The sequence below is a fragment of the Leptidea sinapis genome, chromosome Z (genome assembly GCF_905404315.1).
Source record: "Leptidea sinapis chromosome Z, ilLepSina1.1, whole genome shotgun sequence".
Lineage (NCBI taxonomy): Eukaryota > Metazoa > Arthropoda > Insecta > Lepidoptera > Pieridae > Leptidea > Leptidea sinapis.
In genome coordinates, this window is record NC_066312.1 from 26761723 (window position 1) to 26789563 (window position 27841).

The window sequence follows — 27841 nt, forward strand, 5'->3', positions numbered from 1 at the left end:
ATAATAATCGTATGAACAATATGAACGGAAACTTTATTAAGTATACGAACGAGTATATATTAAATGTTTTATTTAATTATTAGAAAAAGTGACGAAACGAGCAGAACGTTCAGCTGATGGTAAATAATTCGCCGTGTTCATTACATTAAAGTGCCGCTGAAGATTCTCATTTGAAGCCTATTTTCGCCTCAACTGTGCTGTCACATTAGCTCTTGTCACATTAGTCTCATCAGCTTATCAATTTTACAAGCTGTGAAGACCACTGTCGGCTGAGTAACACAGCCGCAGTTCAGCGGATTTCTTGCAGAGTGGACTGTACGCCGGACTAGGAAACTAACATGGTCCATTATAGGCTCATACATTTTGCACGTATTTAAATGTACTTACCATCAACCAAACTGTTTTGATCCTTTCTCGGGCGACCGCGTTTCCTCGGCGTCGCTTCTAAAACAATAATTCAAACACATTATGGTGTACGTCATCAAAATACAGTTATTTCACTGAGAGTAACTCTTTCAAATTTTCAATAAAATTCATATTACGGAGAGAGCAATCAAGGATTTAAAATAGCAAAATAAAATCGAACTAAGCGAACCTTTACATTATTATATAAATATACCTAATACAATACTAACATCAATAGAATTAATAATATTAATATTTTATGGAATGAGAAAGCGAAGTGATTGTCGCTTAGAATATTCTCCGCCGCCCACATTCTCTAGCAACACCAAAGGAATCACAGGAGCGTTTCCGGCCTATAAGGAAGGCGTACACGCTTTTTTTGAAAGTACCCAAATCGTATCGACCCGGAAACACCGCACTTGGAAACTCATTCCACAACTTTGTAGTAAATGGAAGAAACCTCCTTGAAAAGCGCACTGCGAGTATCGCCACACATCCAGATAATGGGGATAATATCCTAACTTGTGACGTGTCGGGCGAAGGTGAAATTTGGCGTTAGGAACCAGGTGAAACAACTCTTCGGAACACTCCCCGTGATAAATACGGTAGAAGACACACAATGATGCGACGTCTTTACGCAACGCCAAGTGATCCAGCCGGTCACAGTCTCACTCACCGTCCATCGAAGAAGACGGCATCGGTTTGTGTTTCCTGGGCCGACCCCGGCCGCGCTTCTCATCCGACGAGACGGGAATGACATCTTCCTCCAGATCCGACAAAATCTCAGCGTCCTCCAGCATTTTCTGTTGGACGCGGGCAATGTTCGCCTCCAATTGGCTCACGTGCTCGTCAAACTGTCAACATGTTTGATAAATTTTAAAACAACAATTACTTTAACGCCCAAAAGATAACGAGAGACTCCAGGAGAATGCTCGTCTCTTTCCCGATCCCCACACCGCTTACCGTTGTCATATCATGCAAGCGCTTCAAAATCCTCATATGCATATCATCATTATCAGCAGGAAGACGTCCACTGCTGGACAAAGGCCTCCCCCAAAGATCTCCACGACGATTGGTCCTGCGCTGCCCTCATCCAAGGTATTCCGGCGATCTTGACCAGATCGTCGGTCCATCTTGTGGGGGGCCTACCAACACTGCGTCTTCCGGTACGTGGTCGCCATTCGAGGACTTTACTGCCCCAACGGCCATCTGTCCGTCGAACTAAGTGCCCTGCCCAATACCAATTCAGTTTCGCAATTATTTGGGCTATGTCGGTAACTTTGGATCTCCTCATTTCTGATTCCATCTCGCAGGGAAACTCCGAGCATAGCCCTCTCCATTGCCCTCTGAGTGACAATGAGCATTTCCGTCAAACAAACTGTTGCGCTTTATACGTCGCTTATCGTTTTATTATAGCTATATGAAACTCTATTATATATTTATAAGAACATACTTCGGTGTTATTGTGTGGATCACAATTACGGCAGCTAAGCTACGGTTGTAATATAAAAAAATATTCAATATGTGAGTTTATTTTAACAGATTGTATGCGATTTGGCCTAAATCGTGGTGCGGTATTGTAACCATTTAATAGTTAAAATCACTTTTTTTCTTAAGAACGCACACCATTCTTCGTTATTTAGGGAATTGTTAACTCCCTGGCGCACGGTAGATTTTAGGCACTACGGGAAATGTGTGTGTGTGTTTAATAAGTAAGTGCAAAATGCAATACAAAGAGGAATTTCTAAACTCTCACGTCCATTTTTGCAATCAGTAACCGGCTGCAGCTTTCCCAAACCGATACAACTCAGGGAACATCAAGCATTGAGTCTACTAGGAGTATTTTTTGCCTTGAAGGCCTGCTGGTGTTGCGGATGTCATAAAAGGCATTTATTTTCTCAAAATTGATTCCTTTAGAATTATTTTTGATATCGTTACTTATATACTCGTTACTAATATTACCGCTCCGGAAACAAATGGCACTCTGAGAGAGAAGAAGCGGCGCAAGAAACTCTCCCAGCATTCTTTTTTTGCGCTCTTTTCAATAAAAATACACAATAATGTACAATCATTTCTATCGCTATAAAATAATCACAATCTAGTCCCAGGCTGTCCGATCATTTAGATATTCAGCAGTGGAGTAGTAGGATTTACGACAGAGCCATTTTTTCATAAAACATTTAAATTTATTTATAGATAATGCCTGAACAGTGGCTGGGACTTTATTATAAAAGTGTATACATTTACCCTTAAAGCTATTATGTATCTTATGAAGCCTACTAGAATTAGTTACAAGCAATCCCTTATTTCTAGTGTTATAATAATGAAAATCACTATTAAGAGCAAAAAGGTGACGATTTTTGTGAACGTATATTAAGTTTTCATAAATGTACTGATAATGTCTATAGGCGGTTGTCTTACCTCTTACCATCACGTGAGTGTCTTGCCTATTTAGCCCCTCTTATACAAAAAAAGTCCTTTAGTAGGCTGTGGAGCTATAGTTTATGTTCAAAGAAATTTAAAATTACCTTTTCCAGAGATTCCTGCGTTACTTTGAGCAACGCCTCGGCTTGGCGTGTAAACTGCGAGTTAGGACCGTTGTACGCTCGACAGTTGTCGACGAGCAGCTGTACGTCATATAGAAACTCTGCCCGGCTGTGATATTTGTGTGCTACAGATACAAAAGTATACTTAGATTTCAGTATTTGCATAAATTTATACATGCACCTAAGGGTTGACATACGGTCCCGAAAAATCAGCAGTGTTGAAACCTCTCTAGAAATGTAAATATGCCTTACATAAAATCTATAAATAGCTATGAAAAAATTAAATTCGCTTTAATTGCATATACTTTTTATATGTAAAACGAACAATAAGTGTATAAGTTGTTCATGTTGTAAGGTTAGCTAATTACATAATAACTTAAGACAGAATGACCCTTAATGGGATTACATTGTTCTCAGAACTTTTTACGGTAGAAGAACTAAGTTGGGAGACTTGTTTTGTACAGGTTATGTTTTTGATGATATCTATCTTAGGCAAAGGGAATTAAGGATTGATAATGAATATTTCATTACCATGTTTGTATGACAACATATCTTACGCAATTGTAATAGATAGAACAGTGATCGAAAGTAGAAAAATCAATTGAACACAGACATACCTTGAATCTTCTTCCCCATCGTATCCAGATCAATTGGTTTCTTGATGACGCTATAGTAGTCCTTGACCTGCTTCTTGTTAACAGGCTTCAGGAAGGGATAAGCTTCACTCATCACCTTCAGTTTGGTCGTCAACAGGTTCTCAAATATAAACGACAGAGCGACCTGCAACGGTTACAATATTGAATGATTCAATTTAATAATATATTTAAAATTATTTTCAACTACCTGCCTGACCCAGCTTCGCACGCCTTAGCGAAGGAAGAATCATTATTCTTCATTGGCGAGTAGATACATAAATATATTTTTTTAACAATAGGGAATGACAATATTACAACACTTGGTTAACGTCATGAACTTATATCAGTTCGTAAAGGGGCTATGACATGGGGAGAAGAACTGATAACAAACTCCCAGCTTATCGTTTAAATAATATAACAACTTAGCCGAACCGAACCGAGGAGGATCATACATCATTATCCTTTATATTATCTACTATACTATACTTGTGAACGCCACAATCGAACACACATGTGGGATTAAAGAGGATGTTGTGCACATTATACCTAGTAATACCGTAGTGATATATTTGTGAATAATTCTTTAGAATATTGTACAAGAAATGCGTTGACAGAGGATCTGTTTGAAGTAATACTTCTTTTAACGCGTTAGGGAAAAATTATCAGAATGAAAGTTTACGATGCGCGTGCGCACCGATATCCAAATTCGACACCCTGACGGTAGTTGGTACACTAGACCATACAACATACTTCGGCTGTGTGTGTACTTATGTTAAAAATATACAAATTATTTTACGTTTGTAAAAAGAACCATATTGTAATAAAGAAGATATTAAATATATTTTTTATACATATTGAAATTTATTTTATTCTCGTCCACTGGTTGTGGTTCAGTAGACTGAGTTACAAGAAGGCTTATGATAGCCGAAGAATGATATTAATAGTCTGTCAGGGTGTCGAAATTGGGTCTCCATGTCGCATCGTAAAAATTCACTCTGGTAATTTTTCTTTGACGCGCTAAAAGAAATATAACTTTAAAAAATCTCTTACTTTTTTATTTCCCTATCAGAATATTCGTTCAGACACTCACCTGATCGTTATCATCAAGCAGTGGATTAATTTGTTTTTCAAGTTTCATGAACTCTTGTTCCTTCTCCGCCAGTTTCTCGAAACATCGCTGCATCATGCGTTGCGCCGCCACGGTGAGACTACTGTTTTGACCTATAGATACAATAGGTTAAGTTGTAATACTTTTTATTTCAATAATTCAGGAAGAAAAAAATCTAGCCACAATTCGCTGCCTTTGTAACATTTTTGTGATATAAATGGAAATTGGTGATTATAAGGAATACTAATATGCACATGATTCAAACTCAAATATTTTTATTGAAAATAGCATATTAAATCTATCACTTATTGAAAGTCAAAAACTATTACCGATTTGAAAAAGTATACTTCAGTAGACTGCATTAACAACAATAGCTAAAGTTGATACTGAAAAAATTAATACTTCAAAAACAAAGCAGTGATAGCTAACGGGAATGAAACTGCAAGCCGTACTGACGCAACAGGACGCGCGAGGGAGTTAAAGGGGAGCGGGAGAGGGCAACGAGTATATTAAAAGAATACAAAAACATACTCACCGTTATACAGACTTGAGTTCTCTACAATTTGATTGACATCGGCCAGGAACTCCTCTCGACTCTGATAGTGTTTCTGTCTTATGTTGTCTCTTATCGTCTGGAGGTCCATCGGTCGCGATACAATGCGGTAGTAATCCGCAACCAGCTGGATAGTATTTTACATAATTATTACATTTTTAATTTTAGCGTCGTCTCCTTCCGTCAAATATTTGCGATGGCTGGTTCATGCTACAATTCGTAAACGAGTGCTGATTGTAGTGCATGCATGGATCGACCTTGGTCGTTCCGTTACGCGATTATCAATATTATGACAGTAATCACGACCATCATGTAAACGAAGCATGAATTCAACAAGCTTTTAAGGTTGATGCATCCAATATACAATAATTTATATTAATACATTTACTTGCTGACCCAGCGAACGTTGTATTGCCGATATTAAAATCGCGATACAATAGTAACTGTTGATCGTAGATGGGTGAAAATTTGAAGTTGTATGTATTTTTTTAATGCTGACTCATAATCAAAATTTAAAAAAAATGTCAAAAAAAAAATCATCCTTAACATTTAGGGGGATGAAAAATAGATGTCCGATTCTCAGACCTACTCAATAGGCACTCAAAATTTCATGAGAATCAGCCAAGCCGTTTCGGAGGAGTTTAAAGTTTAACACCATAACACGAGAATTTTATATATTAGATTTTAATTTTATTAATTTTTACTTTTAAGAAATACTTGATATTTAAAACGCTTTAACTTTGAACTAGATTCATATTATATTGGATGCAGCACCATAAAAATATTATTTTTATTTATGCTCAAAGATTGCTGTTGAGTTTATTGTACGTTCTTCTCACGAGCTCTATTTTTTCCTTACGTATAGTACAGTCATTAAATCTAATTAATATTTCCAAAGACAATTCAGAAGCGCTTGAATAAACTTTACTTGACCTTTGAATTTAATTAACTATACGATAGCAAAAAGATTTTTTTTTCACTATTATAAGCCTAGTGCGATGATCGATATCACGTTATGATTTCGATGAAAGTGTTTACCGTTTTCTTAAATTACAAACGGATCTACTTCAAATTGCATTAATGGATGAAAGATATTCTAAAGCATTCATTTACAATCATTTAGGTATGGGGAAAAAAGTGGTATTCGATCGTCGGTTGTTAGCGAAGACACGTCGTAGCAGATGAAAATCTTATTCAAGAATACAGGAATAGTAAATGCGATGCGGCCTAAAACGTAAGATTGGTTTGTGGAAGTGTTTCCAAGATTCTATGCGTTTGCGTGAGGAGGATAGATTCGCTATGGGTGATAAACATATTTATTGATAAGGAAATTTAAAGCAGGCTTGTCTCGGCGCGCTTATGACTTTGTCACAGGTGACTACATTTATCAATACCATCCAGAAACAAAACGTCAGTCGACTGTTTCGTTTTGCCCTGGACTTCCTCGAGGCACAAAAAGAAATGGATGTCCAAGGGTGCTGTAAGAGATGATGATGAGCATTTACCAGCGGGAGCACTTTTTCTGCCGTAAAACAGTAATGGACAAGCATTATTGTGTTTCGATATAAAGGGCGCCGTAGCTAGTGATGTTATTGGGTTAATATAAGATAAAAAGGTTCGTTCAATTATTAAAACAATTAAAAAAGATGTAGTTCCAGAAAAACTTTCCAAGAAACATCACATTTTAAGGAATTCGTGTTTAAAGTTTAATAAATATTAGTGTATTCCATACATGTGGGTTTGGCTACTAAGTCATGATGTCATCTAAAGAGTGACAGAAGTGCTGCCATTTATTGTCAGTCCGTTAATATGAATCACATGACCAGTTTTGTATTCTTAACTCAATTTTAGGAACGTTTTTCTGGAGTTACGTCCAATTATTAATACAATACCTTCGGGTTAACAGGAAACAGGAAGGGCTGCACATCGGGCAGATGACGCATGTGGTTGAGCACTTGTTCCAGCAGCGAGGACAGTGTCACCAAAGGGTCGGTGCGGCGCCGCTCGGCTGGTCTCTTCACCAGGTAGTCGCAAGATTCACTGGCCGTGCCGCGCCGGCGGTAGCGGCCTGCCGGACGGATCTCACCGCGACGGCAGCCGCTGCGGCGACGGAATTCGTCAGCCGATTGCTAATACATACAATTATTATTATTAAGGTGATAACTTCTTTTGGGAGGGTAAACTGCTTCGTAACGTAACGCGTTACGGCGCCAGTCTGTATGCCTTAAATTCACTCATGCGTACGGCAGCGGTAGGCAGGCTCCTCCTGTCCCACTCTAAGCAATTGTTACTTTTATAGGATTAAGTAATGTAATGTAGTAATTGCTATTGCAATATTTTATTAATAAATAACCTTTCCTAACATTATCATATTAATATACATAAAATTAAAGTAATAATGTAAGCATTTCTCAATTAAACGATTTCAATATTAAATAGTTCAACCTAGATTTTGAGAAAGAAAGAGTGCTTGCTTCTATTGATAACTGACCTAAACATTTAAAGGACTGTATTGCAGCCAATGGAAACCACTTCGAATAAGCTTTTTATAAGTATTTCAAATCGTTTTATATTTATGTATTAAACTAACACACTGTAAACGTAATAAATGGTATTTGCAATAGAATTTTTATTTCTTTGAATTCAGAAGTATTTATAGCAAGAGTACAACTTGCTATGAGATGAACCCATGACGGGTAATTATAAACCATTAATCAATAAATAAATAAATAATAAATATATAAAGCGTAATAATTACCTTAACAATCTTGGATGGCAGAGTCAGCTTAGTTCCTTCAACATAAGTGAGATCCTCGTCGACGGGTTCAACATCCCGCTCGTCTCTGTCGGGCGAGGACGGTCCACCGCCGCCCGTGTACAGTGGACACGCTTTGTTGGTACGCATGTGTCCTACTTGCCCGCACGCACCACACTACAAATAATAGGAAGTAGTGTCTATGAGTTTAGACAGATAGTAGACATGAATGTAGAACGGGTTGGTAAATTAAACGCACATAGTAAAACTGTTACATCTGTATTTTAAAGTTTCCACACTTAGAATTACAATATGCACTTATTATTAAAAATTAAAAGACAGGGTAGCGTTACCCCTTAGAATTCACAACAAGTAATATTTTCTCGAACTGAGCTGGCTTATATAGGGCACGACCGTGTACCGTAATAATGCTACCCAACTGTTAGTTAGCACTACTGTAGCGCCAACTAACTTACACGAATCAAATTAACTAAAGATCTGTCATAATTATATAAAATAATATTACTAACACAGTAAATAGTTAAATAAATGTTATAATTAATTGGGATGCCTTATGGCAGTTCATGACGTTGCGAGCACTTTTTAACACATCAAGTAATCAATATTGTAGTATTGCTGACATGAGCTATTCGAATAATTCCTTAGGTCAACACAGTAACTCAGGTGCCATTCACTTTTTTTAACGAGGACTAAATACATTTATGTACTACCCCGCGCACAATATAACACAGAGAGTGTGAAACTTTTAAACTGTCTACTACTTACGTAAGTAAATAATTACTCACTAATATCTGCTCAAGATCATACAGTTAACCTTTTTGTGAGGTTCTCCAGGATCTTTGTAGGGCATCTCACCAGAAAACCTCGGTGTAAATGCCACCAGTGGCCTTCTACCGGCTGCCAGACGAAGCTGGGGTTAAAATGTCTTCAAGACTATACTTGTCTTACTTTTTAATTATACAGAACAATACGGTTTTAAAAAATATAGTTCAATAGGGATATTGAATGTTTTTTTGTTACAAACATATAAAAAGTTGCGAAGTGAGAAGGTATCACAGTAAGAAAGTTGCAAAGATATAATATCATTTTCTAAGTATGACTAAAATCTTCAATCATTCAGGAAGAATTGTGTTTTTTTAGTATTTCTATAAAGTTGAGCGAAAATTACGTTTTAATTTGATAACAGTCAATAATCATATTGTGACACTTCTAAAACCAATGCCCTTCTAAACCACTAACCTTTAGCTTGAGATCGGCTTTAAGTTTGTTGCGTCTCCGAGACGGCGTCTGCATGTCTCCTGGTTCCGTTTTGATTTGTCCGAGCGGGATGAGTCCAGGTGACGCTGAGCCTAAATCTCCCGTCGTAGACATGCTTGCAGCTATATTAAAAATAGTTCATAACATTAACTACTTGCCTTGCGGAGCAAGACTGTCATCATCAGAATTAAGACCTTTTGATAATTTATATATAAATATTTCGAACTTTACGCTATAATGGATTTGAAGTCTTGAACCAGTGGGAGGCTACTTTGCACAAGATGCCGGCTAGATTATGGGTACCATAAGGGCCCCTATTTCTGCCATGAAGCAGTAATGTATACTGTGTTTCAGTCTGAAGGGCGCCGTAGCTAGTGAAATTACTGGGCAAATGAGATTTAACATCCAATTGTAGTGTCGCTCAGAATGTTTGAGTTTTTCAAGCATCCTGAGCGGCATCGGCTATCGATATTACTGTCGTACGATATTAGTTGATAATTTGTAAATCAATATTAGTTATTGTTTTCGGTCAGCAGTTAAATTTAAAATCGTTACAGAAATTAACTATGGCTTTTAGCGAAGTTATTAATAAAATAGTTATAATAGTAGTAATAGAACTCGACAGCCCGTTCTTACTAAGCTATGAGTAACCGATTGTTCATGTACCTGCTACGAAAGTAAAAATACTTACTCTCCCCTCCAATGGCACTAGGAATTGTGACATTCCCAGCGAGTCTCTCCCTCTCTTGGTTTCTTCTAATGCGTCGTAATTGTTCCTAAAGTTGAGAAATATAATGTTATATTAAAACTCTAATATTTTGACATGTGGTGGCAAGGACCTTTTTGTGAACTTATTGAAACATACATACATAGGTTATCTCGCAGCAATAGGCTCTTTCTAGACGTATATCTAAATTAGCTAAGCAAGGAACCATATTTGCAATAATACTTTAAAAATTGCCTTGTTACAGAAGTAAGTGATGGAAATAACAGTCTATGTTAAGCAACAAGACCTGTTTCACGTGGCTTAAATATAAGCCTCTTATTAAACCGGGACGTAGAACACTACCTTGTAATAAAATTAATTATAAATTAACGTCCACTTGACCCAAAAATGGTCAGTGGCCAAAACTAGGTGATACCCCACTCTTTTTAGGTACACATATCCGAAAGTAATAATAATCTATACTTATTGTTGTTTTAAATTGATATCCTTCACTTCTGGGATTAATTATACGAATTAAATTTGTAACCAAAATTTATGAACGACGCGACTCCAATCCGCACCTCTCAGCATCTGTCCGAGCTCTCTTACCTACTGAGCCAACCGTCCGAGTGACGCTTGGATCGAAAATCGCCTTATGTCTTGTTCAACAATCAGGTTGGCTCCACATACATGAGCTAGTTTACAGTTGATAACCTGCTCAATTCAAATAATTGCATATTAGATAATTTACTAACGATCCATGCTTCACTCGGACGGAATCCGAGAGGAACGGGTTTGAGTCCCGCATCGTTTATAAATTTAGGTAACAAATTTAACTTGAATAATTTATTCTCCACCCATGTATGTATATATATAGTCGTGGAAATCTTTGGGGGAGGCTTTTGTCCAGCATTGGACGTCTTCCGGCTGATGATGATGATGATACTGTACCTGTATTCTCCTCTTTTCGCGCTTCATTTCCTCCTTCTGCGACTCGTCCATGGTGGCGAACTGTCGTATGAAGGTGTCGTCCTTGGTCGAGCGGATCTTGTTGTACGCCTCGATGACCTGCGGCTTGCGTACCAGCTCCACGCGCGTGTACCGCTGTCCGGACGCGTTACGGAATGTGCGCACGATGCGGAGCACGCGACCTGCTTTCATCAAGTTCAAAATTAGCACACGGACGTGTTAGCTATCTCAGTATCAACATGAGCATCTGCAACGTCTGGCTCTCACCTACAATAAAGCTTATTATAATTTATATATGTTTCACTTGTCCAAAGTACAGCTAAAAAAATAAATAAGAAATATACATCTACCGCAATGATTATCCAAACACACACACACACACCCATACCGCATACACCCTCAAATACACTACACACAACCTCACATACACGACACACTCCTGTTACCTTATTTTGTTAAGTTTACTTTCTAAGTAGCCTATTACAGTAATTGTAAATATTTTGTTACTTTATTCTGGCTTGTAAAATCATAAAATTTTACTTCTTTTGCTTTATACCTATGCACTGAAATCAGTTTTAGCATTATTTTTCTACTTTATATTATAATTATATTTTATATAATTTGTGACGCTGTAGATTACATGAAAATAAATAAATAAATGAAGGCAGCATAATCAATTTAAATAATGTGTCTACAGGGCTATTGGTCAGGGATATCTCAGGTTTTGTACGTCTAATAAACTTTATTCAATGAGGCTTAAAATAAGCGCTTTTCGAATCGACAATATAAAAATTTCTTTTAAATTACTGAATCAACCATATGTTCGGAAAAAGTAGAGCTCGTGAGATGAACGTACAAGAAACTCTGCTCTTTTCAATCAAATAGAAAATTTTACAATGGCTGTAATATACATAACAAATTAGTTAGAAGGTGCTGCATCTAATATATGAATTGTGTTTAAATTGTATTAATTATTCCATAAAAAGTAGTAAATTTTAAATTGCATATATTTAAATTATTGTATATTGGATGCATCAACCTTTAGATTTTCATTCATTGTTTGTGTGAGGAAGCTTTGTGAACATGATGATCGTGACTACTGTCACAATTACTAATTGCATTCAACAAATATAATGATTTATTTACTATAACACGTCGACCTGGCACCAGTGGATCGGATCCTCGATATTTACTGACGCTGGGAATGCGTTTGGTCTCCCCACTTCCGTTGTAAGTATAGTTGTGGTCTTTATTGTGGCCCCAAGTGTGTCTCTTGTCGTATTAATGGGACTGTATAACTGTGTCTGACAGTGGAGAGCGCATGTGTACAACGAATTATTATAAATCGACCACTTATAAAAACTGCTTCGTAGTAACAAATTAATAGTAGAAACTAGTTCGAATTTATGCCTAACTCTTTATAATAGAGTAAGTACATACATTTCTAAACATGGAAAATACGGAATGTTCTTAGTGAAGGTCACATAACATCCGTTAAAATACAAATGTGGCAATTAACTTTTCAACTATTAAGGGTAATAACCACAAATATTTTGAATAACATCATTCACCTTGGTTAGAAGATTGCTCATTCTGATTAATTTGAGGCTTCTTCTCCGATTGGCCCATTATCATTTTTCTCAATTCCGCACGCTCAGCTTCTTCTCTCTCCATTGTTAGCTGTTAAAATAAAATATCAAGTAATTTACTTTATCTACACCCATGCCTTAACTCAACAAACAATTAGCTTACTGCTAAAATTAAAAAAGCCAGTCCTAGTAACCATTACATCATCCAAACGAGTGTTGTAATGTTGTACTGAATTTCATTACAACACTCCTTTGGATGATGTAATGGTTATATGGTCATTGGGTGTTTTAATACCCCTTATTACACAACAGTTGCATTAATAACTAATAACGTTACAAATAGGTTACTATAACGTTATTGATATGCTAGATTTAGAGCCATTTCATTTTAGTTCTTGAATACACACCTGCTCAGTAGTCTTCTTGTTAGCGAGCATGTTTTCAAGATTCTTTCCCATCTCCTCCAGATCAGACTCCTCGCTAACGGAGCTCTCCGCCTCATCTGTACTCAGTACCTCTGTACTCTGCAGCACACGGTTCTGCAGCTCGAAGATACGCTGGCATTCTTCTTTGTACCTACGTTCAAACAATATTTAGTGATAAGATTTCGGACTGAAATTTTTAGTATATAATAAAAAGGCATTTATTTTCTCAAAACTGATTCCTATATAAATCTTTTTGATGTCATTTCTGATATACTAGATACTACTACCGCTTCGGAAACAAATGGCGCTCTGAGAGAGAAGAAGCGGCGCAAGAAAATCTACTAGCATTCTTTTTTTGCGCTCTTTTTAATGAAATATACAATATTGTAAAATAAGTGTTCTATAAACAATGAACTTTTTGAGGCATGCCGGGCATATTATTTTATGAGTATTGAATGAGACTGAGTCGTCACGATTGGCGTTGTTAGCCTCATTCGGGTAAAGCGTATATATTGAGAGTATAACTATTATACATAGTTGTATTTCGTAGTATCCTCATCAAAAACTATGTGACAAATAATAATTATTTCAACATTGAAAGGATTGAATGGTGTCTCATCACTGTGCATTATTTACTTTTAATTAGAAAAAATATAAATAATCCTATGAAAATTTCAATAATGAAAGAAATTAGACAATGAAGGCTGGCAACACTTTGCTATGAAAAAGAGTAAATAAAAGTAAGCATTATTTAAGGCGAGGGAAAACAAAAATGTTGAAGTATGTCGTATAAGTAATGGTATAGGCAATGATAATGGATATGGTTTAGGTAAATGATGTAGATGAGGTATTACTTCTAGGTAACATTGAATTATTTCTAGTGTAAACAAAATCAAAGGGTTTGTTTAACCATCGATAATTTATACGTCTAGATAGAGTTTCTTGCTGTTAGACAACCGATAAAAATAGGCCAGGAATATTCGTCTAGTGTGCGTGACAAGGTACGTCTTACACTCGGGATTTGTATCACACTTTGTGCTTGTGTGCTTGCATTGCTCAAAATAGAGGTTAGTTCTAGAGCCAATTTTTTTCGACTGTTGCTGTCATAGTCTATCTAGACATATAAATGGTCTAAGAGAAAAATAATTGATATATATATAGGCTCACCTTTCTTGATGCTCCGCGATGGAGAATCGGTTTCCACGCGAAAATTTTGTCATACCCTCTTCACCAGCCTTGGCTTTTTCCGTAGACAATGTTCGCACCACGTCAATAACTTCCCAACGGGACAGTTTTTTGATCTGTAAACATTTTTATGACCTGTACGTTAAAAATGTTGTGATAGTGTGATAGTCGAACTATAGAAGCATATAAGCAATTTATTAATTTAAATATTATATTATTAATTCACAGCAATTTGATTTATGATTAATGGTGCCATAAATAAATCAAATCAAAATCACTTTATTCACGTAGGTGACGGAAATGACACTTATGAATATCATTAGTTTACTTTTCTTAAACTTACCACCACTTCGTAAAAGGTTGAGCTTTAAAGAGAAGAAGTGGCCATTGCCACACTTTTAAATCAACATTTACACTTTCATCGTTATACAAATAATTTCAATTACAATATAATATGTTATTATATTGAAATCATACATTAATCTCAAGTCCCTGAGTTTGATCTTGTTAAACTTAACCATGTCCACCACTGCCATAATGTCGCTAACTACAACTACATATTAAGATAATTCAAAGTAGAATTTCAGTAAAATTAATGATACACAAAAATTGGGCATTACTATATTTTATTTAGGAATTCCCAGGCATTAGTTTGGACATTCGTTTAGTAATTTATACAAACTGATAGTAATAAGGTGGAGGTCAAAAGAGCACGCGGACGATCACCTAGCCGCTGTTTGGACCAGATCAAGACGCTCACTGGCCTAATACTTACGACCGCAATAAGGAAGGCCGAGGACCGGAAGGAGTGGATGGCTTTAGTGACTGACGTTACGAAAACCTTGAATTACGGACACGAACTGCAAGAATGCGACCAAGAAATTTATTTACCTCTTCCTCCGGCACACCAAACTTCCTCAGCAGTGCCTTAGCGTTGTTCAAGCTGAGTCTCCTCAAGTCTGCGTCTGTGCCGGTGACAGTCCGCTTGGGCTGCTGCTCCTCATTGGGCTGCTGCGTGGGTTTGTTGGGCACACGCACGTATGAGAACCCTTCGCCGCACCCTGTGGGATCTGCGGGGCCTGTTAGCTGCAGCAGGCATTTACCGCGCATCGCTTGAATGTACGCGCGGGTTGTGTTCCATGGTGCTACTTTGACCTAAAAATAAGTAAAATTTCAAATATTCAAAGTCAAATAGTATTTATTTAATTACTTTGGGATAGATACCTACATCTTTAGAAAAATTATATGTCTAGATAGTGTCTTAATGTTAGACAATCGATAAAAACAGGGCAGGTCTAATACTTTAGTGTGTGTGACATGGTGAGTGTATGACACTTTATGTTAGTGTGCCTACATTGCTCAAAATTGAGGTTAGCTGTACACTAAATTTTTGTCTTAATCTATATATATATAAGAGGTTTCCACGTATATAGTCACTCATCACGATATCTCTGGAACCATTACAGCTAAAGACTTGAAATTTGGTAGGAATATTCTTTTCACCGAGTAGAGGTCAGCTAAGAAAGGATTTTACGCAATCCCATCCGCAAGAGTTTTTTTTTTATTATGAACAAAACAACGTCTGTCGGGTCAGCTAGTTTCATATAAATGATCTTACTATAATCAAATTTTAAAATGTAAATTCTAAAATATATTATAGAGTTTTGGACTGAGGCAGGTTTTGTTAGTTAATATTATAGCCTTGCCTCTGCCATTGTGGACAATAGCTTTGTAGCTTCTACGACTTATAATTTAAAATTTATTTAATCAATCAATCTCTTTGAAAAGTCAGGACTTCGACTTAAAAACGGTTTAGATTTATATTAATGGATGTTTTCGGACGATAAAAGGATGTAAGTTTTATTTATTACCTCATCATCCATCTTCAATTGCATTTCTTCATCATCATCTTCCTGTGGGGTGAAGATGAACTTCTCTCCATACCCCGCGTCTTTGAGCCTCTGTTCTGCGGACGCCATACTGAAGTACGCACAACATTGTTCCGGTGACACCATCGCACGTATTTCCTCCTCCGAAGGCAACCGGAATTCTGGCTTTATCACCCACCTATAGATGTACCACAAAAATATATTAGATAATCTTATAATATTTATATTTGAAAATATTTTATCATAAATTAAATGATTCTTCATGCATTATGCCTATGAATTTTTATTATTATGATACCTATTATAATAATAATATTACAAGTGGTAAAAAGCACCAAAAAAAGTAGAAGTATTTCTGGTTCTAACCAGTTCGAGTCCAGGCCCGTTCGTTTGAAGTCCGCACAAAGTTTAAGACGCTTGCGGATAGAACTCTCCGAGTGCGAGGGGAACGCTCGCTTTATATCGTCCATCTTTATGCGTCGGGGCTGGTCGCGAGACTTCCAGAACAATCTATATATGAACACCTGTGAATAACACAAAATATTATAATACTTACAATGGGGTTAGAAACAAGAGAAATATTGGTATACTTAATCTATTTATTCAGGACTGCTATATATATATGAAAATGAGGCTCTTTCACGCCTAAACCACTGATCGTATTGACATTAAACTGACACCATTCGATGAGAAATTAATCATAGATGGTTTATGGCTACTTAACTTTTGAATTCCAATGTTCCTTCATTAATTTATTTTCTCTTAAAATTCGCCCAGCGAAGCGGGCCGGAACAGCTAGTGTTCATATAAAATTAAAAAATATGCAAAGCTTATATATTTGGCTTACTGAGAGTATTGGGTAACTTCAAGTCAGACGTATTTGAGAATCTATTCGGGTTATACTTAAAAGAGGTAATACCTACCAAGAATAAATAAGCTTTCATGAATATGAAAGAAAACAGAATAATAATAATACGTAATTACGGCAAAAGGAGTTAATTAGTTAATTGCGAAGGCAATCGCGACTGAGACACAAGTATGTTTTTATATAGGTACAAGAGGAGGTCGCGAATAGCCCGCAGTAACAAAATGACTCTTGTTTGACTTAATAAAAACATTATTCACAATTATTGAATTATACAATTCATTTATTAATTTGTAATACATTTCGCAATGCTGTTTATAAAACTATCGTTAGTTCTAAAGTTGTTACACCGTGTATATGTTAAAATTAACAGTATGGGTACAAGAGATGACTTAATAAATTTTGTAAATCTATGACATTGACTTTGAAAGCATTTGCTTCATCATCAAAAGCGTATGATAATACGCTTTTTCGCAGATGTCTTGAAAAACGTATGAAATACGCGTGGAAAAGGGTTTTACAAACAAACATTCCACAGTCAACTTAATAGTATATAAAGATAATAGTGAATAAGTTTAAAAAAATATAAAGAGATATAATTTAATATAAAACATGCCTGCAAGAAGTCTCTGACGAAATTATTAGCTCTCTTTGAGTTTGGCCCGGGTACTTCATAGAGCGGGCATTCCTGACCAGCGACGAATAGAGCGTCCGCGCGACGTATGTAGTACGCCTGCCTGTAACATTCAATAACTCTTTAAATAACCTTATCGAATTAAATAAGAAATATTGGAACGCATACTTCGGGTAGGGCAACGAAAAGTAACTGCTGATGGTTTGTTAATATATATAAGAGATTTCCACCTATGTATTGACTCATCACGATATCTCTGTAACGATAAGACGTAGAGACTTTAAATTTGGTAGTAATATTCCTTTCGCCGGGTAGAGCAGAGAGTAAGATTTTAAGGAAATCCTCATCAAAATTTAATTTTCAACGTCTGATCTGTTATGAGTATGTCACGTCACTAGAGTTGTGGGACATCACTAGAGCGTCTTCTAATACATGGCGTCTTTACTACAGCGGTCCATTAGTCGTAAGCATAAATTAATGGCACAATTATTCAAGTCTGAGGCTATTATTGTTTATATTATGTATTCATAATGCACCGACCACAACAGGCCCTCAACCCACTAACAATTAGGGCACCTATAACCGCTCATGCTAAGCAACCGCTGCCATGGTAACTATCGCTTTTGTCTGTTATCAGATAATACCAGCTCCCTGATATAAGCGTAAATCTGGATAAGTAAAAATTATATTATATTCTCCTAAAATTAACAGCAATACTTATTAATCTTATTGCAAAATTATATATTCTATACCACCTACAGTGTCACTCAATTACTACCATCTACAGTATCACTCATAGGTGTGTCTTAATTTCTTGACATCATTAGTTTTTTCTTCTTTTCTCTTATTATTTTCCTTCTGCATATTACCTTAACCGAACGCATGAAAGAAGTTTCTAATCATTCACTGTACAAAGTTTTTGTATGAAATTTCTTTTTACAGAGTTCAATAAAAAATTATATTTTTATATAACGTGTAAGTAATATAAGTTATTAAGAACTCAATTAAAATTATTTTAAATTAGGTAAATTATAGTCATTGAATTGACTGAATGCATAGAAACCGTTGGCCAGCCATGTTGTCTAAAAAATTATCTTCTTATTACTTGTCCAAGGATTAAACTGTTTTTCATTGATTGAGTTGTTGTATTATCATTTCTTGCGCACTTGAATCGAAAAGTAGGTATTATATCAAAGGATTAAAAAGCCTTTAAAAGTTCTAAAGTCGTACTAAATTTCAACATTATTAACTAGATAAAATCAAAATTATCTGATAAATCTAAAATTGAATATTCGCATGTAAAATCTCTACTAAATGAATCTATATTACTCTTAATTATTAATCTAATTTACTATTAATCTATAAAACCTTACCTAGTTCTAATGATAAGAAAATCTGTCGAGGCAGGTGAGTGTTCGTATATTGGCGCCCGGTACATATTGTTCTCTACCACAGGCTGAGTAGCCCCCGGAGGCAATATGCCAAGGAATGGAGATGTGTGGGCGTACGCAATCTCCCCATATCTGAACTGCTTTGGCCCGGTATCCTGAAAAATATTCACATAAACATTTGCTCATTTGCACTCAATAAGGTTTAATAAGCCTAGACTATAGCGAGAATAGCTTTACTCCTACTGTGACGTCAGTGATGAACAAATTCAAGATTAATTCGCATAAAGTAAAAACGTTTCATCGTCATATCCTGTCAAACGCTGTCATATCGGTAAACTTAGAATATACGCTATATAGACAACCTGACAAGCCCGATAATGGTTAGCTAGTTTATTATTAAAAATAAGCTAACTCCAAGCGTGGCTGACTGTTTACGACTTGTTATACATCGCTTTATGTCCGTTAGAGATGTTATTCTGTTTTGCACGCAAGTATATCTTCAAATCATCCTCTTGAATCCAAGTGTAAGGAAGTAACACTTGGCACTCTAGGTTTTTCCATGTATATTGACAATGTTATAAAAAGTTGCTAATAAAATCAGATTTGAATTATCTCATCTAAATATACAAAAATGAATTGTTCTTCGTTAGTCTCGCTAAAACTCGAGAACGGCTGGACCGATTTGGCTAATTTTGGTCTTTTATTTATTGATTGAGGCAGTACGAAGTCAGTCGGGTTAGCTAGTAGCTTATAAAAATATTATATTTTTATTCAAAATAGGATATTATATCACTTATAAGTCAAAAACTATATACATTAGAAAAAGTATGCCACAGACCTGAGAAGAACAAGCACAAGAAACTCAGCGGGCTTTTTTGATTTCATAAAAAATACAATAAAATTTATTATTTAATAGCCTGAGGACGGTCGCTCCATTCCCAATTCACACAAACGTATACACACATATATAATATCTTGGAGTGCACTTATTACTTGTGAGTATTCGATACGACAAATAAAGATGTCAGAAAACTACTCACTTTGGTAGCAGTCCGTTTGTAATAATTCTTGATCTTGGTACACATCCCGACTTGGCTGATGAGCGGCGGGTGTTCCTCGCAGAACTCGACCAAGACAAGTTCGCCGTCACGTCCACTCAGGTCCTCGGGGGTTCGCATGAAGAACACGTCACCACCACCCGACGCAAGACGTTCCGCCTCACGCAACTACGAAGCGAAATCTTATATCTTTAAACGAGCAATTCTTGTAGATATATAATCTGAATCTCGGAATGAAATTTAGTATACAGGTAGTTTCGGGGGCGAGAAATTGCTAGCTAGCGATCGGTTTCAATAGAAAAAAAATGGTTTTACTAATGCGAAACACCTACAATAACATTAGAATACAAAGGTAAATTTCGCCACTATATACAAGACTATAATAGCTCTAATGGGACATTGGGTGATCCGGAAAGCAGAAGATCCCGGTTCAAATCCAGATGTCATATTAGTGTTTTTTTGTTCAAGTTTAGTACATTCTTAAAAATCCGAGCAAGGCTTATGCTATATATAATGTAAAATATGTCGTACTCAAGAACGTCAAGCATAAAAAGCGTGCACGAAGATGATTCGGTATTCGTCTTAGCTCGGGTTTTATCGGTATGTGTGCAACGTCGAGCAGGAGTCAGGTAAGAACCGAGCGAGGCGGTTGTGTCACGTTCAGAATGCGTTCACTGATCATAACGCTTTGTGAAGTATACCTAGCATTACGATTGTAACGTTTGTTGCTACTAATGATATCCTTATGTTTGTAAGACTGTGTTTTACTTGCTGTCGTGATAAAACCCTCAACAATGGACACCAACGAAAATCGTGACCATGTGACCGACTTGGCCCCGTCATATACTACATGTATTTGGTTTTATGATACACTCAGCCTGATGTGTCCGGAGCCCATTATATGCTTGCACTTTGCTTGGTGGTAAAAATGGCACCGAAATATGTTAGTTTATATAGATATTATTGTGATATAACGCTTCCTAAAAATGCCGTTATTATAAAAACAATTCCCATTTTTAATGTTGAAGCATATTTACTAGAAAATAATTAATTTTCAGTACTGAACTGATTTCTGTAATACCACATAGTTTGTTCCATTTTTGATGAATGTTTTTGCCAAGAATAGCAATTGTACTGCGATTGTATTTCTCTCTTGTGCGTTAAGTGGCGTGTGTTATTCGCGAAAAGTGATTTTAATATGGATAGTACAATAATTAACCTTTTTATTAGTACTTCCATTTTGTAGTATTATATGTAGTCAAATTAAAAGTATTTAATAAATATTAAAAAAATAACTAACAATTTTATGAAAATTGTATACATTACTTTTTGCTATATTATAGAACTCTCTTAGTAAAATAATTACGCCAGTGTTTCTACTCCTATAACTTATTATACCCTCTTTTTTCCCTAACATTATACAAATACACGGGACAAGAAATAATTTACAATATAAAAATAAAATAATTAATGAAAATTGACACAGCAAAAGATACCTTCGCCTTTTTCTTGATATGCTTCAAAAGAGGTTGAACTGGATGTGGGCCCGATGCTGCTAAAGGCCCATAGGACAGTTTCCTAATTGGGGGACGGTGGAAGGCCCTCAACCTAGCCGGGCCCATGTGGGTCTGAATGAATGGGGCCCGCAGTTCCACCACGGGTGTGCTGTGCTGGATCAACTGGCCACCTGCTACTTTAAGTCGCGGGTTCTGTGACTTTGGTTGGTAATAACTGAAAAATTGTATAACTGTTAGGCAAATTCAATCGAAAACAGGGTACTTGAGAGTGACTAACACACTGAAGATTCTGTAAGAAGACTTCTTTAGATATATTAAAACTTAATGAAAATTTAAATTTACAGTACATTGTACATGTTGCTATTAATATTATATATTTTTTTTATGAAAATAAGGGACGAGACAAGCAGGACGTTCAGTTGGTGGTAAATGATACGCCTTGACTATTACAATGCAGTGCCACTCAGGATTCTTGAAAAACCAAAAAAACTCTGAGCAGCACTACAATTACGCTCGTCACCTTGAGACATAAAATGTTAAATCTCATTTATGCAGTATATTGATTAACTAATGCGCCTTTCAGACCGAAACACAATAGTGCTACTAACGGAAGAAAAAGGTGCCGTTGGTACCCATAATCTAGGGAGCAACATGTGCAAAGGGCCAGGAGGCCAAAGGAGCCGCCCGGACATTTTTTAGAAATTGTGAGCTTGCTTTTTCGGTACCCAGGCGCATGTATCGTCACTTTTATGATCTGAAATATCTGTTATCTTAAGTAAGAACGTAGTTGTGATACGTACACATCGTTGGATATGTTGAAGGGATCTCTGTCTGGTGACTTGGGCGGCGGTGGCGGAGCATCCTCCTGCAGCACGTTGATCACACCGGCCTTGCCCAGCAGTATCTTGGACTTCTTCACGTGAGGGTGCGGTATCTTAACTTTTGGCGCAGGACCTCTCTCTTTATAAATAATGGAAAGTATACATTTTAAACTAGTTGTTATTTTTAAAGTGATATCCCTCACTTCTGGGATTTATTATACATATTAAATTTGTAACCAAAGTTTATGAATTATTTAAGGTTGAGCAGGTTATCAACTATTAAATAGGTATTGTAGATGGACCCACAACCTGAGAGTTGAACAAGACATCCAAGATTTGCGACCCATGCCTCATTCGAACGGTTCGCTCAGTTGGTAAGAGCGCTCGGACGACGACAAATAAAAACGTTTTAAAACAACTCTATTCCACCCTTATACTGAGTGTATAGTTATCTTGGTATAAATTGAAAATAATACAAGAATGTTGTTGCTTATTAATCCAAATATTTTCTTATCTCCTCTTTGAAGTCAAAATACAAACAGCACAACCAAAGAGGTGATACATAAAATGTATATTTGTCTGCTCTGTGTATATGTTAGTATGACGTATTGATATTTCACTTTTCGCATTAGTTCTATAAGACAGGCCGCACACCAAAGTAATACGCTACACGCAAGCAATAACTTACTTATTTGTATATTTTTAAACTTTTACCATCGCAGAACTTTAACATAGTAATTATTATGACGGGTGCTCACGATACATATTTTATTAATTTGATTTCTCGCCGCCCCCGCAGTTCCGCCACGACCACGATTGATACAATTGAATTTTTTTCAGGAAATAATCACATTTTAAAAAGGGTAAAAAAACACAGTAATATGGTACCCAATTATAATAAAAGTTTGGACATGTCATTCATGCTACCTGCGAAGGGCGCGCGGGTTATAAGCAACGAAAATTTGTGTTATTAAATACTTAATTCATTATTATATCCACTTGCTCAGCGTCTCTCAACCGAAGGTTCTGCTGCGACGTGACCGTCACTGACACCGATAAATGTAGTGCAACGTTTCACGACATTGTTTTAACACCGTCGTGTCGGTATTGCAAGTCAAGTGCATAACTTTGTTCGTAATCCCTACGTCTGCGGCGTAGTTACAGTTATTGCGCCCCAGACACAGACAGACACAGCATGTTAAAGTACTCGTCATTCGAGTACACGAAGCACAAAAACTAACAATATACATAATATCAAAAATCAAATATCGCGCCAGCGCACAATTTGCACATCCGAACTATACGCGAGCTGCCGGGTAACTGAGTGTCAAATTAAATACATATACCAAAAAATACTCTCGAAAAGATCTAAAAGACAAAGTCAAAAAGACAAAGTTTAACAAATTAAATTGATTTCAGGAATCTTAACATTTTAATTAGCAGTTTACCGAATAACTTTATGTAAATAAAAGTATTATATTTGAGTGTTTGTTTCTCTCATTATAAACCAATAATAATGGATTTAGATCTAATAAGTTAAGCCACCTTAACTTATTAGACCCAAAGCCATTTAGTTAGAGCGTTAAAAAGTAAATATACACACAAAATAATAAACATAGCAAAATTTTCGCCTTTATATTATGAGTGTGATTTTTGAGAAAAGAAAATAGAAAACCTCCGACTAAACAGATTTTCAGAAAATAGGGACAGACTGATGAACGTTAAACTTATAGCAACCCTCTTTTTCGTCAAGGTTTAAAAAAATACCTAACTGTTACTCCACCGACGTCACGGTCCAAATTGGGTTCTATATTCAAAATACGCAGATTTCACTGAAGAAATGTTTACATTGCTGCCTATTGACCAATAATATTTTAAACAACTGGAGTAGACGCAGAAATGTATAAATATGGTAGTTGAAGTTTATTAAGATGTCATTTGCCAGCATGCGCCATATTTCAGCTTTGTTTGTGTATAGAACCTCATTGATATTTTTGGTTTATTATTAGGTATAACTTTATACCACGTTTATTTGTAAGGCCTATAAAGTTTACTTATATGTTTTAGACACTTTGGAACACACTTATTTTTAGAATACCAGTCGGATTATTTTAAATATAAGCCAGAATTATGAGTAAACGTAAAGACTTGCATTAGGCTACACTTCTTATCTTCAGTATCATGCTTTATCCGCTATTCGCAATGATCTTAAAAATAACTCGGATATTTGCAAAATTCTGCAATCATAGTGTTCTTCGCCATAGTCCTAGGATTTCGCAATGACCCAATTTGTACAAATTATCTTGCGAGATAATATATAACTTAATAAAGGCATTAATCGAACCCGCCCCACGACGTCGCCAGAAATAGCGAAAATTTGAGAAATATTAAAGCACTAACCTCTAGTAATCTTAGATGGATCCAAATCATCGGGTATGCCCAATATAATATTTTCATCATTAGGATCAAGTGTCAATATTTTAGGTTTGGGTATTTTGGTCATATTTTGAGCATCCCATATAACTTCTTCTTCCCACGTTCCATACACTAACTCCTCGTTTTCAACGGGAAAAATGCTGTACCAAGTATTGTCTTCACCATCTCCCTGAGTGGCGTTTTGGTTATTGGACGAAGATGATGTGGCACTGGAATACAAGATAATTGTAACTGTTAATTTGTATTTTTTTAATTTATCATATTATAGCCTTGACCTATATGAATTAAATGGTTTTTAATTCATCTGGATGTAGACCAGCGCTGCAGTGCGGCAGAAACTAGGCATATGGGGACAAATTCCAAGGATTTTTTAGACTTATTAATTAATAAAATGTGATGCATGAAAGCAGGCCACATACATTTGTCACAAAGCAATTATTGTGGATAGATATATTACTAATGTATGTTGGGAGGGGGCCACTGTCCTATAATTATGAACCTATAAGAATATAGTATCCTACATTTAAAACTTTTTCTTTAGTTCTTAACCAGAGCATATGTAAATTAGAAATAGAAATTTGATGATATTCGTCTTTGCCTGGGGAATGTGAAAACTTACGTTGCTGGCTTAGATTGCACAGGTGTCGGCTGCTGTGGTCTCGGATGAGAGAACTGTTGTGCCGTTCTGCTGCCAGATGTGGGAACCCACCCCGCTGCATTGCTCTTGCTATTCAAACGAGCTAACACCTGGAAATAATATCAAGGCAGTTTATAATTGCGGTAGTTGGACGGACCTGAGAGAACACCTTTCGTAGAGATCTGGTTTACTAAACCGCCTTCCATAATTTTGGGAATACGCCTAATAAAAAGGAGAGCTAGAAAAGACCGACGCCAATTCCGTAGTGTATTTGTCGGTATTTTTATTCAACAAATTATAAAGGCGGTAAGGTTTAATTAGAATACTAAACGTTATAGCGAAAAACACATTATACACAATTTTCCAACTTATTTGAATGCCCTACAATAAATATTATTTTAAATTATTGTTAAAAATTGCAAACATACTTTTTGTTTCATTTCACTGCCATCCCATATGACATCATCTTCCCACTGTAGTTGTGAAACCATAAGGAATGCATCATCAGGAAACACACTATCTGGAGTACCATCAGTGTTTTGTACTTCATGGTGCTGTTCTTCATTTTTGGATTCTTCTTCATTTTCAGAGTTCTGAAAAGAAATGTGTTACCAGTCACATCACCAAAAGTCCAATTATGATTTACATATTGGAGAGTTTTCAATTTTAAAAGTTGTTATTTGTTCAACATCAATGTTTTATTTATTATTTTAATTTCAGAAATATAATACCGGATAACTTATTTTATATTCATAGTGATAGCTCGTAGAAGTCAAATTATGAGGCAGCACAGCACAGTACAGTTTTTGCAGGGCAAGGCAGGAGAGGCAGATATAGGCCACGAGCGTATGCTGCGACCCAGCTAAAACACTAATAGGTCCTATAAATTATAAACGTGTTCTATTTGACGAGTAAAGTGAGTACAAAGAATTAGGATGAGGTGAGCGAGAAATGCTTTTACAGTACGGGACACTTTTAAAAATTATTTAAATACAGTTTCTTTGTAAGCACAAAAACAATGTAAATAATTTCAACGAAATCAAGATCTCAAAACATACTAGCATGAACATGCAAGTAGTTAATTAATAATTTAAGAAAGTTTAGCTTTTAATGGACATTATTTGGGTATTTCTGGTTTGCCCTCCCATATTTCAAGTTAACTGAGCATATTGATACAAGATGTCTGTCAAGATTTCCGGAATAAGTTCGATGAGGGTAGCACAGGACCGATCATCATCTTTGGGGGAGCTTTTCCTGCAATCGATGTCTTCTGGCTGATATAATAGCCATATATTTCATCATCATCATCATAATTTCAGCCGGAAGACGTCCACTGCTGGACAAAGGCCTCCCCCAAATATCACCATGACAATCGGTCCTGCGCTGCCCTCATCCAACCTACCCCGGCGATCTTGACCAGATTGTCGGTCCATCTTGTGGGGGGTCGGTGACTTTGGTTCTCCTAAGGATCTCCACGTTTCTATTCTACGCATAGGTTTACCAGAGATTAATTACTTTTTCGCTGTAAAGAAATGTAAAGTATATACCTTAAGTTTAAATCCGTAGTCAAATCCCTCCCCATTTTCGGGAACATTCAACATGTCATACCAAGCTTGTGCTGGACCAAATCTCCAATGAGCTGGTGTTGGTCTTTGGCTCTTGTCGTTTTTATCACCTGGTGATGAGTTATCTTGCTGAGATGTATGTTGATTATCTTCCATCGGCCTATGAAACAATAAGGATGAAATAGTACCCACTTGTTTATACAACTACAACAGTGATATTATTGTTAAATCAAAATAACATATAACAATGACAGAGACCTTTTTTGATCAGATGATTCTCTGTATTTATGTATGTTCATTCTATAAAATTGCACCCATAGCACGGCCTAAGCCTATTAAGGCGCTAGATAGTTGTACACAATAGTGCACAAGTAATAGCTTGGTGTCAGAAAAGAAACACAATAATGGTCTGAATGAATCTTGAAATTTAAAAATAAAAATCATAAAAAATAATATTACTTTAAAAACTTTTCCTCATCATCACTGGCATACTCTGGATCAGGTAGATCAGGCAATGGAGGTGTGTCACTGCCAGTACTTCCACTACGTTTACGACGACGTCGCTTCTTAACACCACGCCATATTTGGGGAAGACTCGATAATTTTCCAGGGCCAAATAAACGGGAGAAATTTAGCACCTGCAAAACATAATAAATGATAAATTATTGATTTTGCCACTAAACCATGTACCATAATATAGCAAGTTACAAAATGGCAAATGTTATACACAAAAAAATTCTATATGTAAGATATATAGATAGATAGATAATAAAAATAGCAAATACCTACTTAAAAACCAACAACACTTTTGTAATTCCTCTGGTGATTAATAAATTATAAATAAACTGAACAGTGGCTCTTTTATAATCATTGT

General features: G+C 36.2%; 1 protein-coding gene across 4 annotated transcripts in view; it reads right to left on the reverse strand.

Annotated features, from left to right (window-relative positions):
- Window positions 1-27841, reverse strand: part of LOC126978454 (transcription initiation factor TFIID subunit 1) — a 46369-nt gene that overhangs the window by 13454 nt on the left and 5074 nt on the right. For all 4 annotated transcript variants that reach the window (XM_050827250.1, XM_050827251.1, XM_050827248.1 and 1 more), the window contains exons 5-31: window positions 27427-27605; window positions 26950-27127; window positions 25831-25995; window positions 25385-25512; window positions 24730-24974; window positions 22309-22468; window positions 21488-21722; window positions 19974-20159; window positions 18916-19088; window positions 17525-17645; window positions 16410-16567; window positions 16026-16221; window positions 15046-15309; window positions 14137-14270; window positions 12952-13120; window positions 12527-12635; window positions 10938-11137; window positions 9972-10056; window positions 9263-9402; window positions 8006-8179; window positions 7140-7376; window positions 5230-5374; window positions 4677-4807; window positions 3569-3731; window positions 2934-3076; window positions 1082-1259; window positions 388-444 (exon numbers count right to left, since the gene is read on the reverse strand). In XM_050827250.1, the coding sequence (XP_050683207.1) occupies window positions 388-444; window positions 1082-1259; window positions 2934-3076; window positions 3569-3731; window positions 4677-4807; window positions 5230-5374; window positions 7140-7376; window positions 8006-8179; window positions 9263-9402; window positions 9972-10056; window positions 10938-11137; window positions 12527-12635; window positions 12952-13120; window positions 14137-14270; window positions 15046-15309; window positions 16026-16221; window positions 16410-16567; window positions 17525-17645; window positions 18916-19088; window positions 19974-20159; window positions 21488-21722; window positions 22309-22468; window positions 24730-24974; window positions 25385-25512; window positions 25831-25995; window positions 26950-27127; window positions 27427-27605 (4453 nt within the window). The remainder of the gene's footprint in view (window positions 1-387; window positions 445-1081; window positions 1260-2933; window positions 3077-3568; window positions 3732-4676; window positions 4808-5229; window positions 5375-7139; window positions 7377-8005; window positions 8180-9262; window positions 9403-9971; window positions 10057-10937; window positions 11138-12526; window positions 12636-12951; window positions 13121-14136; window positions 14271-15045; window positions 15310-16025; window positions 16222-16409; window positions 16568-17524; window positions 17646-18915; window positions 19089-19973; window positions 20160-21487; window positions 21723-22308; window positions 22469-24729; window positions 24975-25384; window positions 25513-25830; window positions 25996-26949; window positions 27128-27426; window positions 27606-27841) is intronic.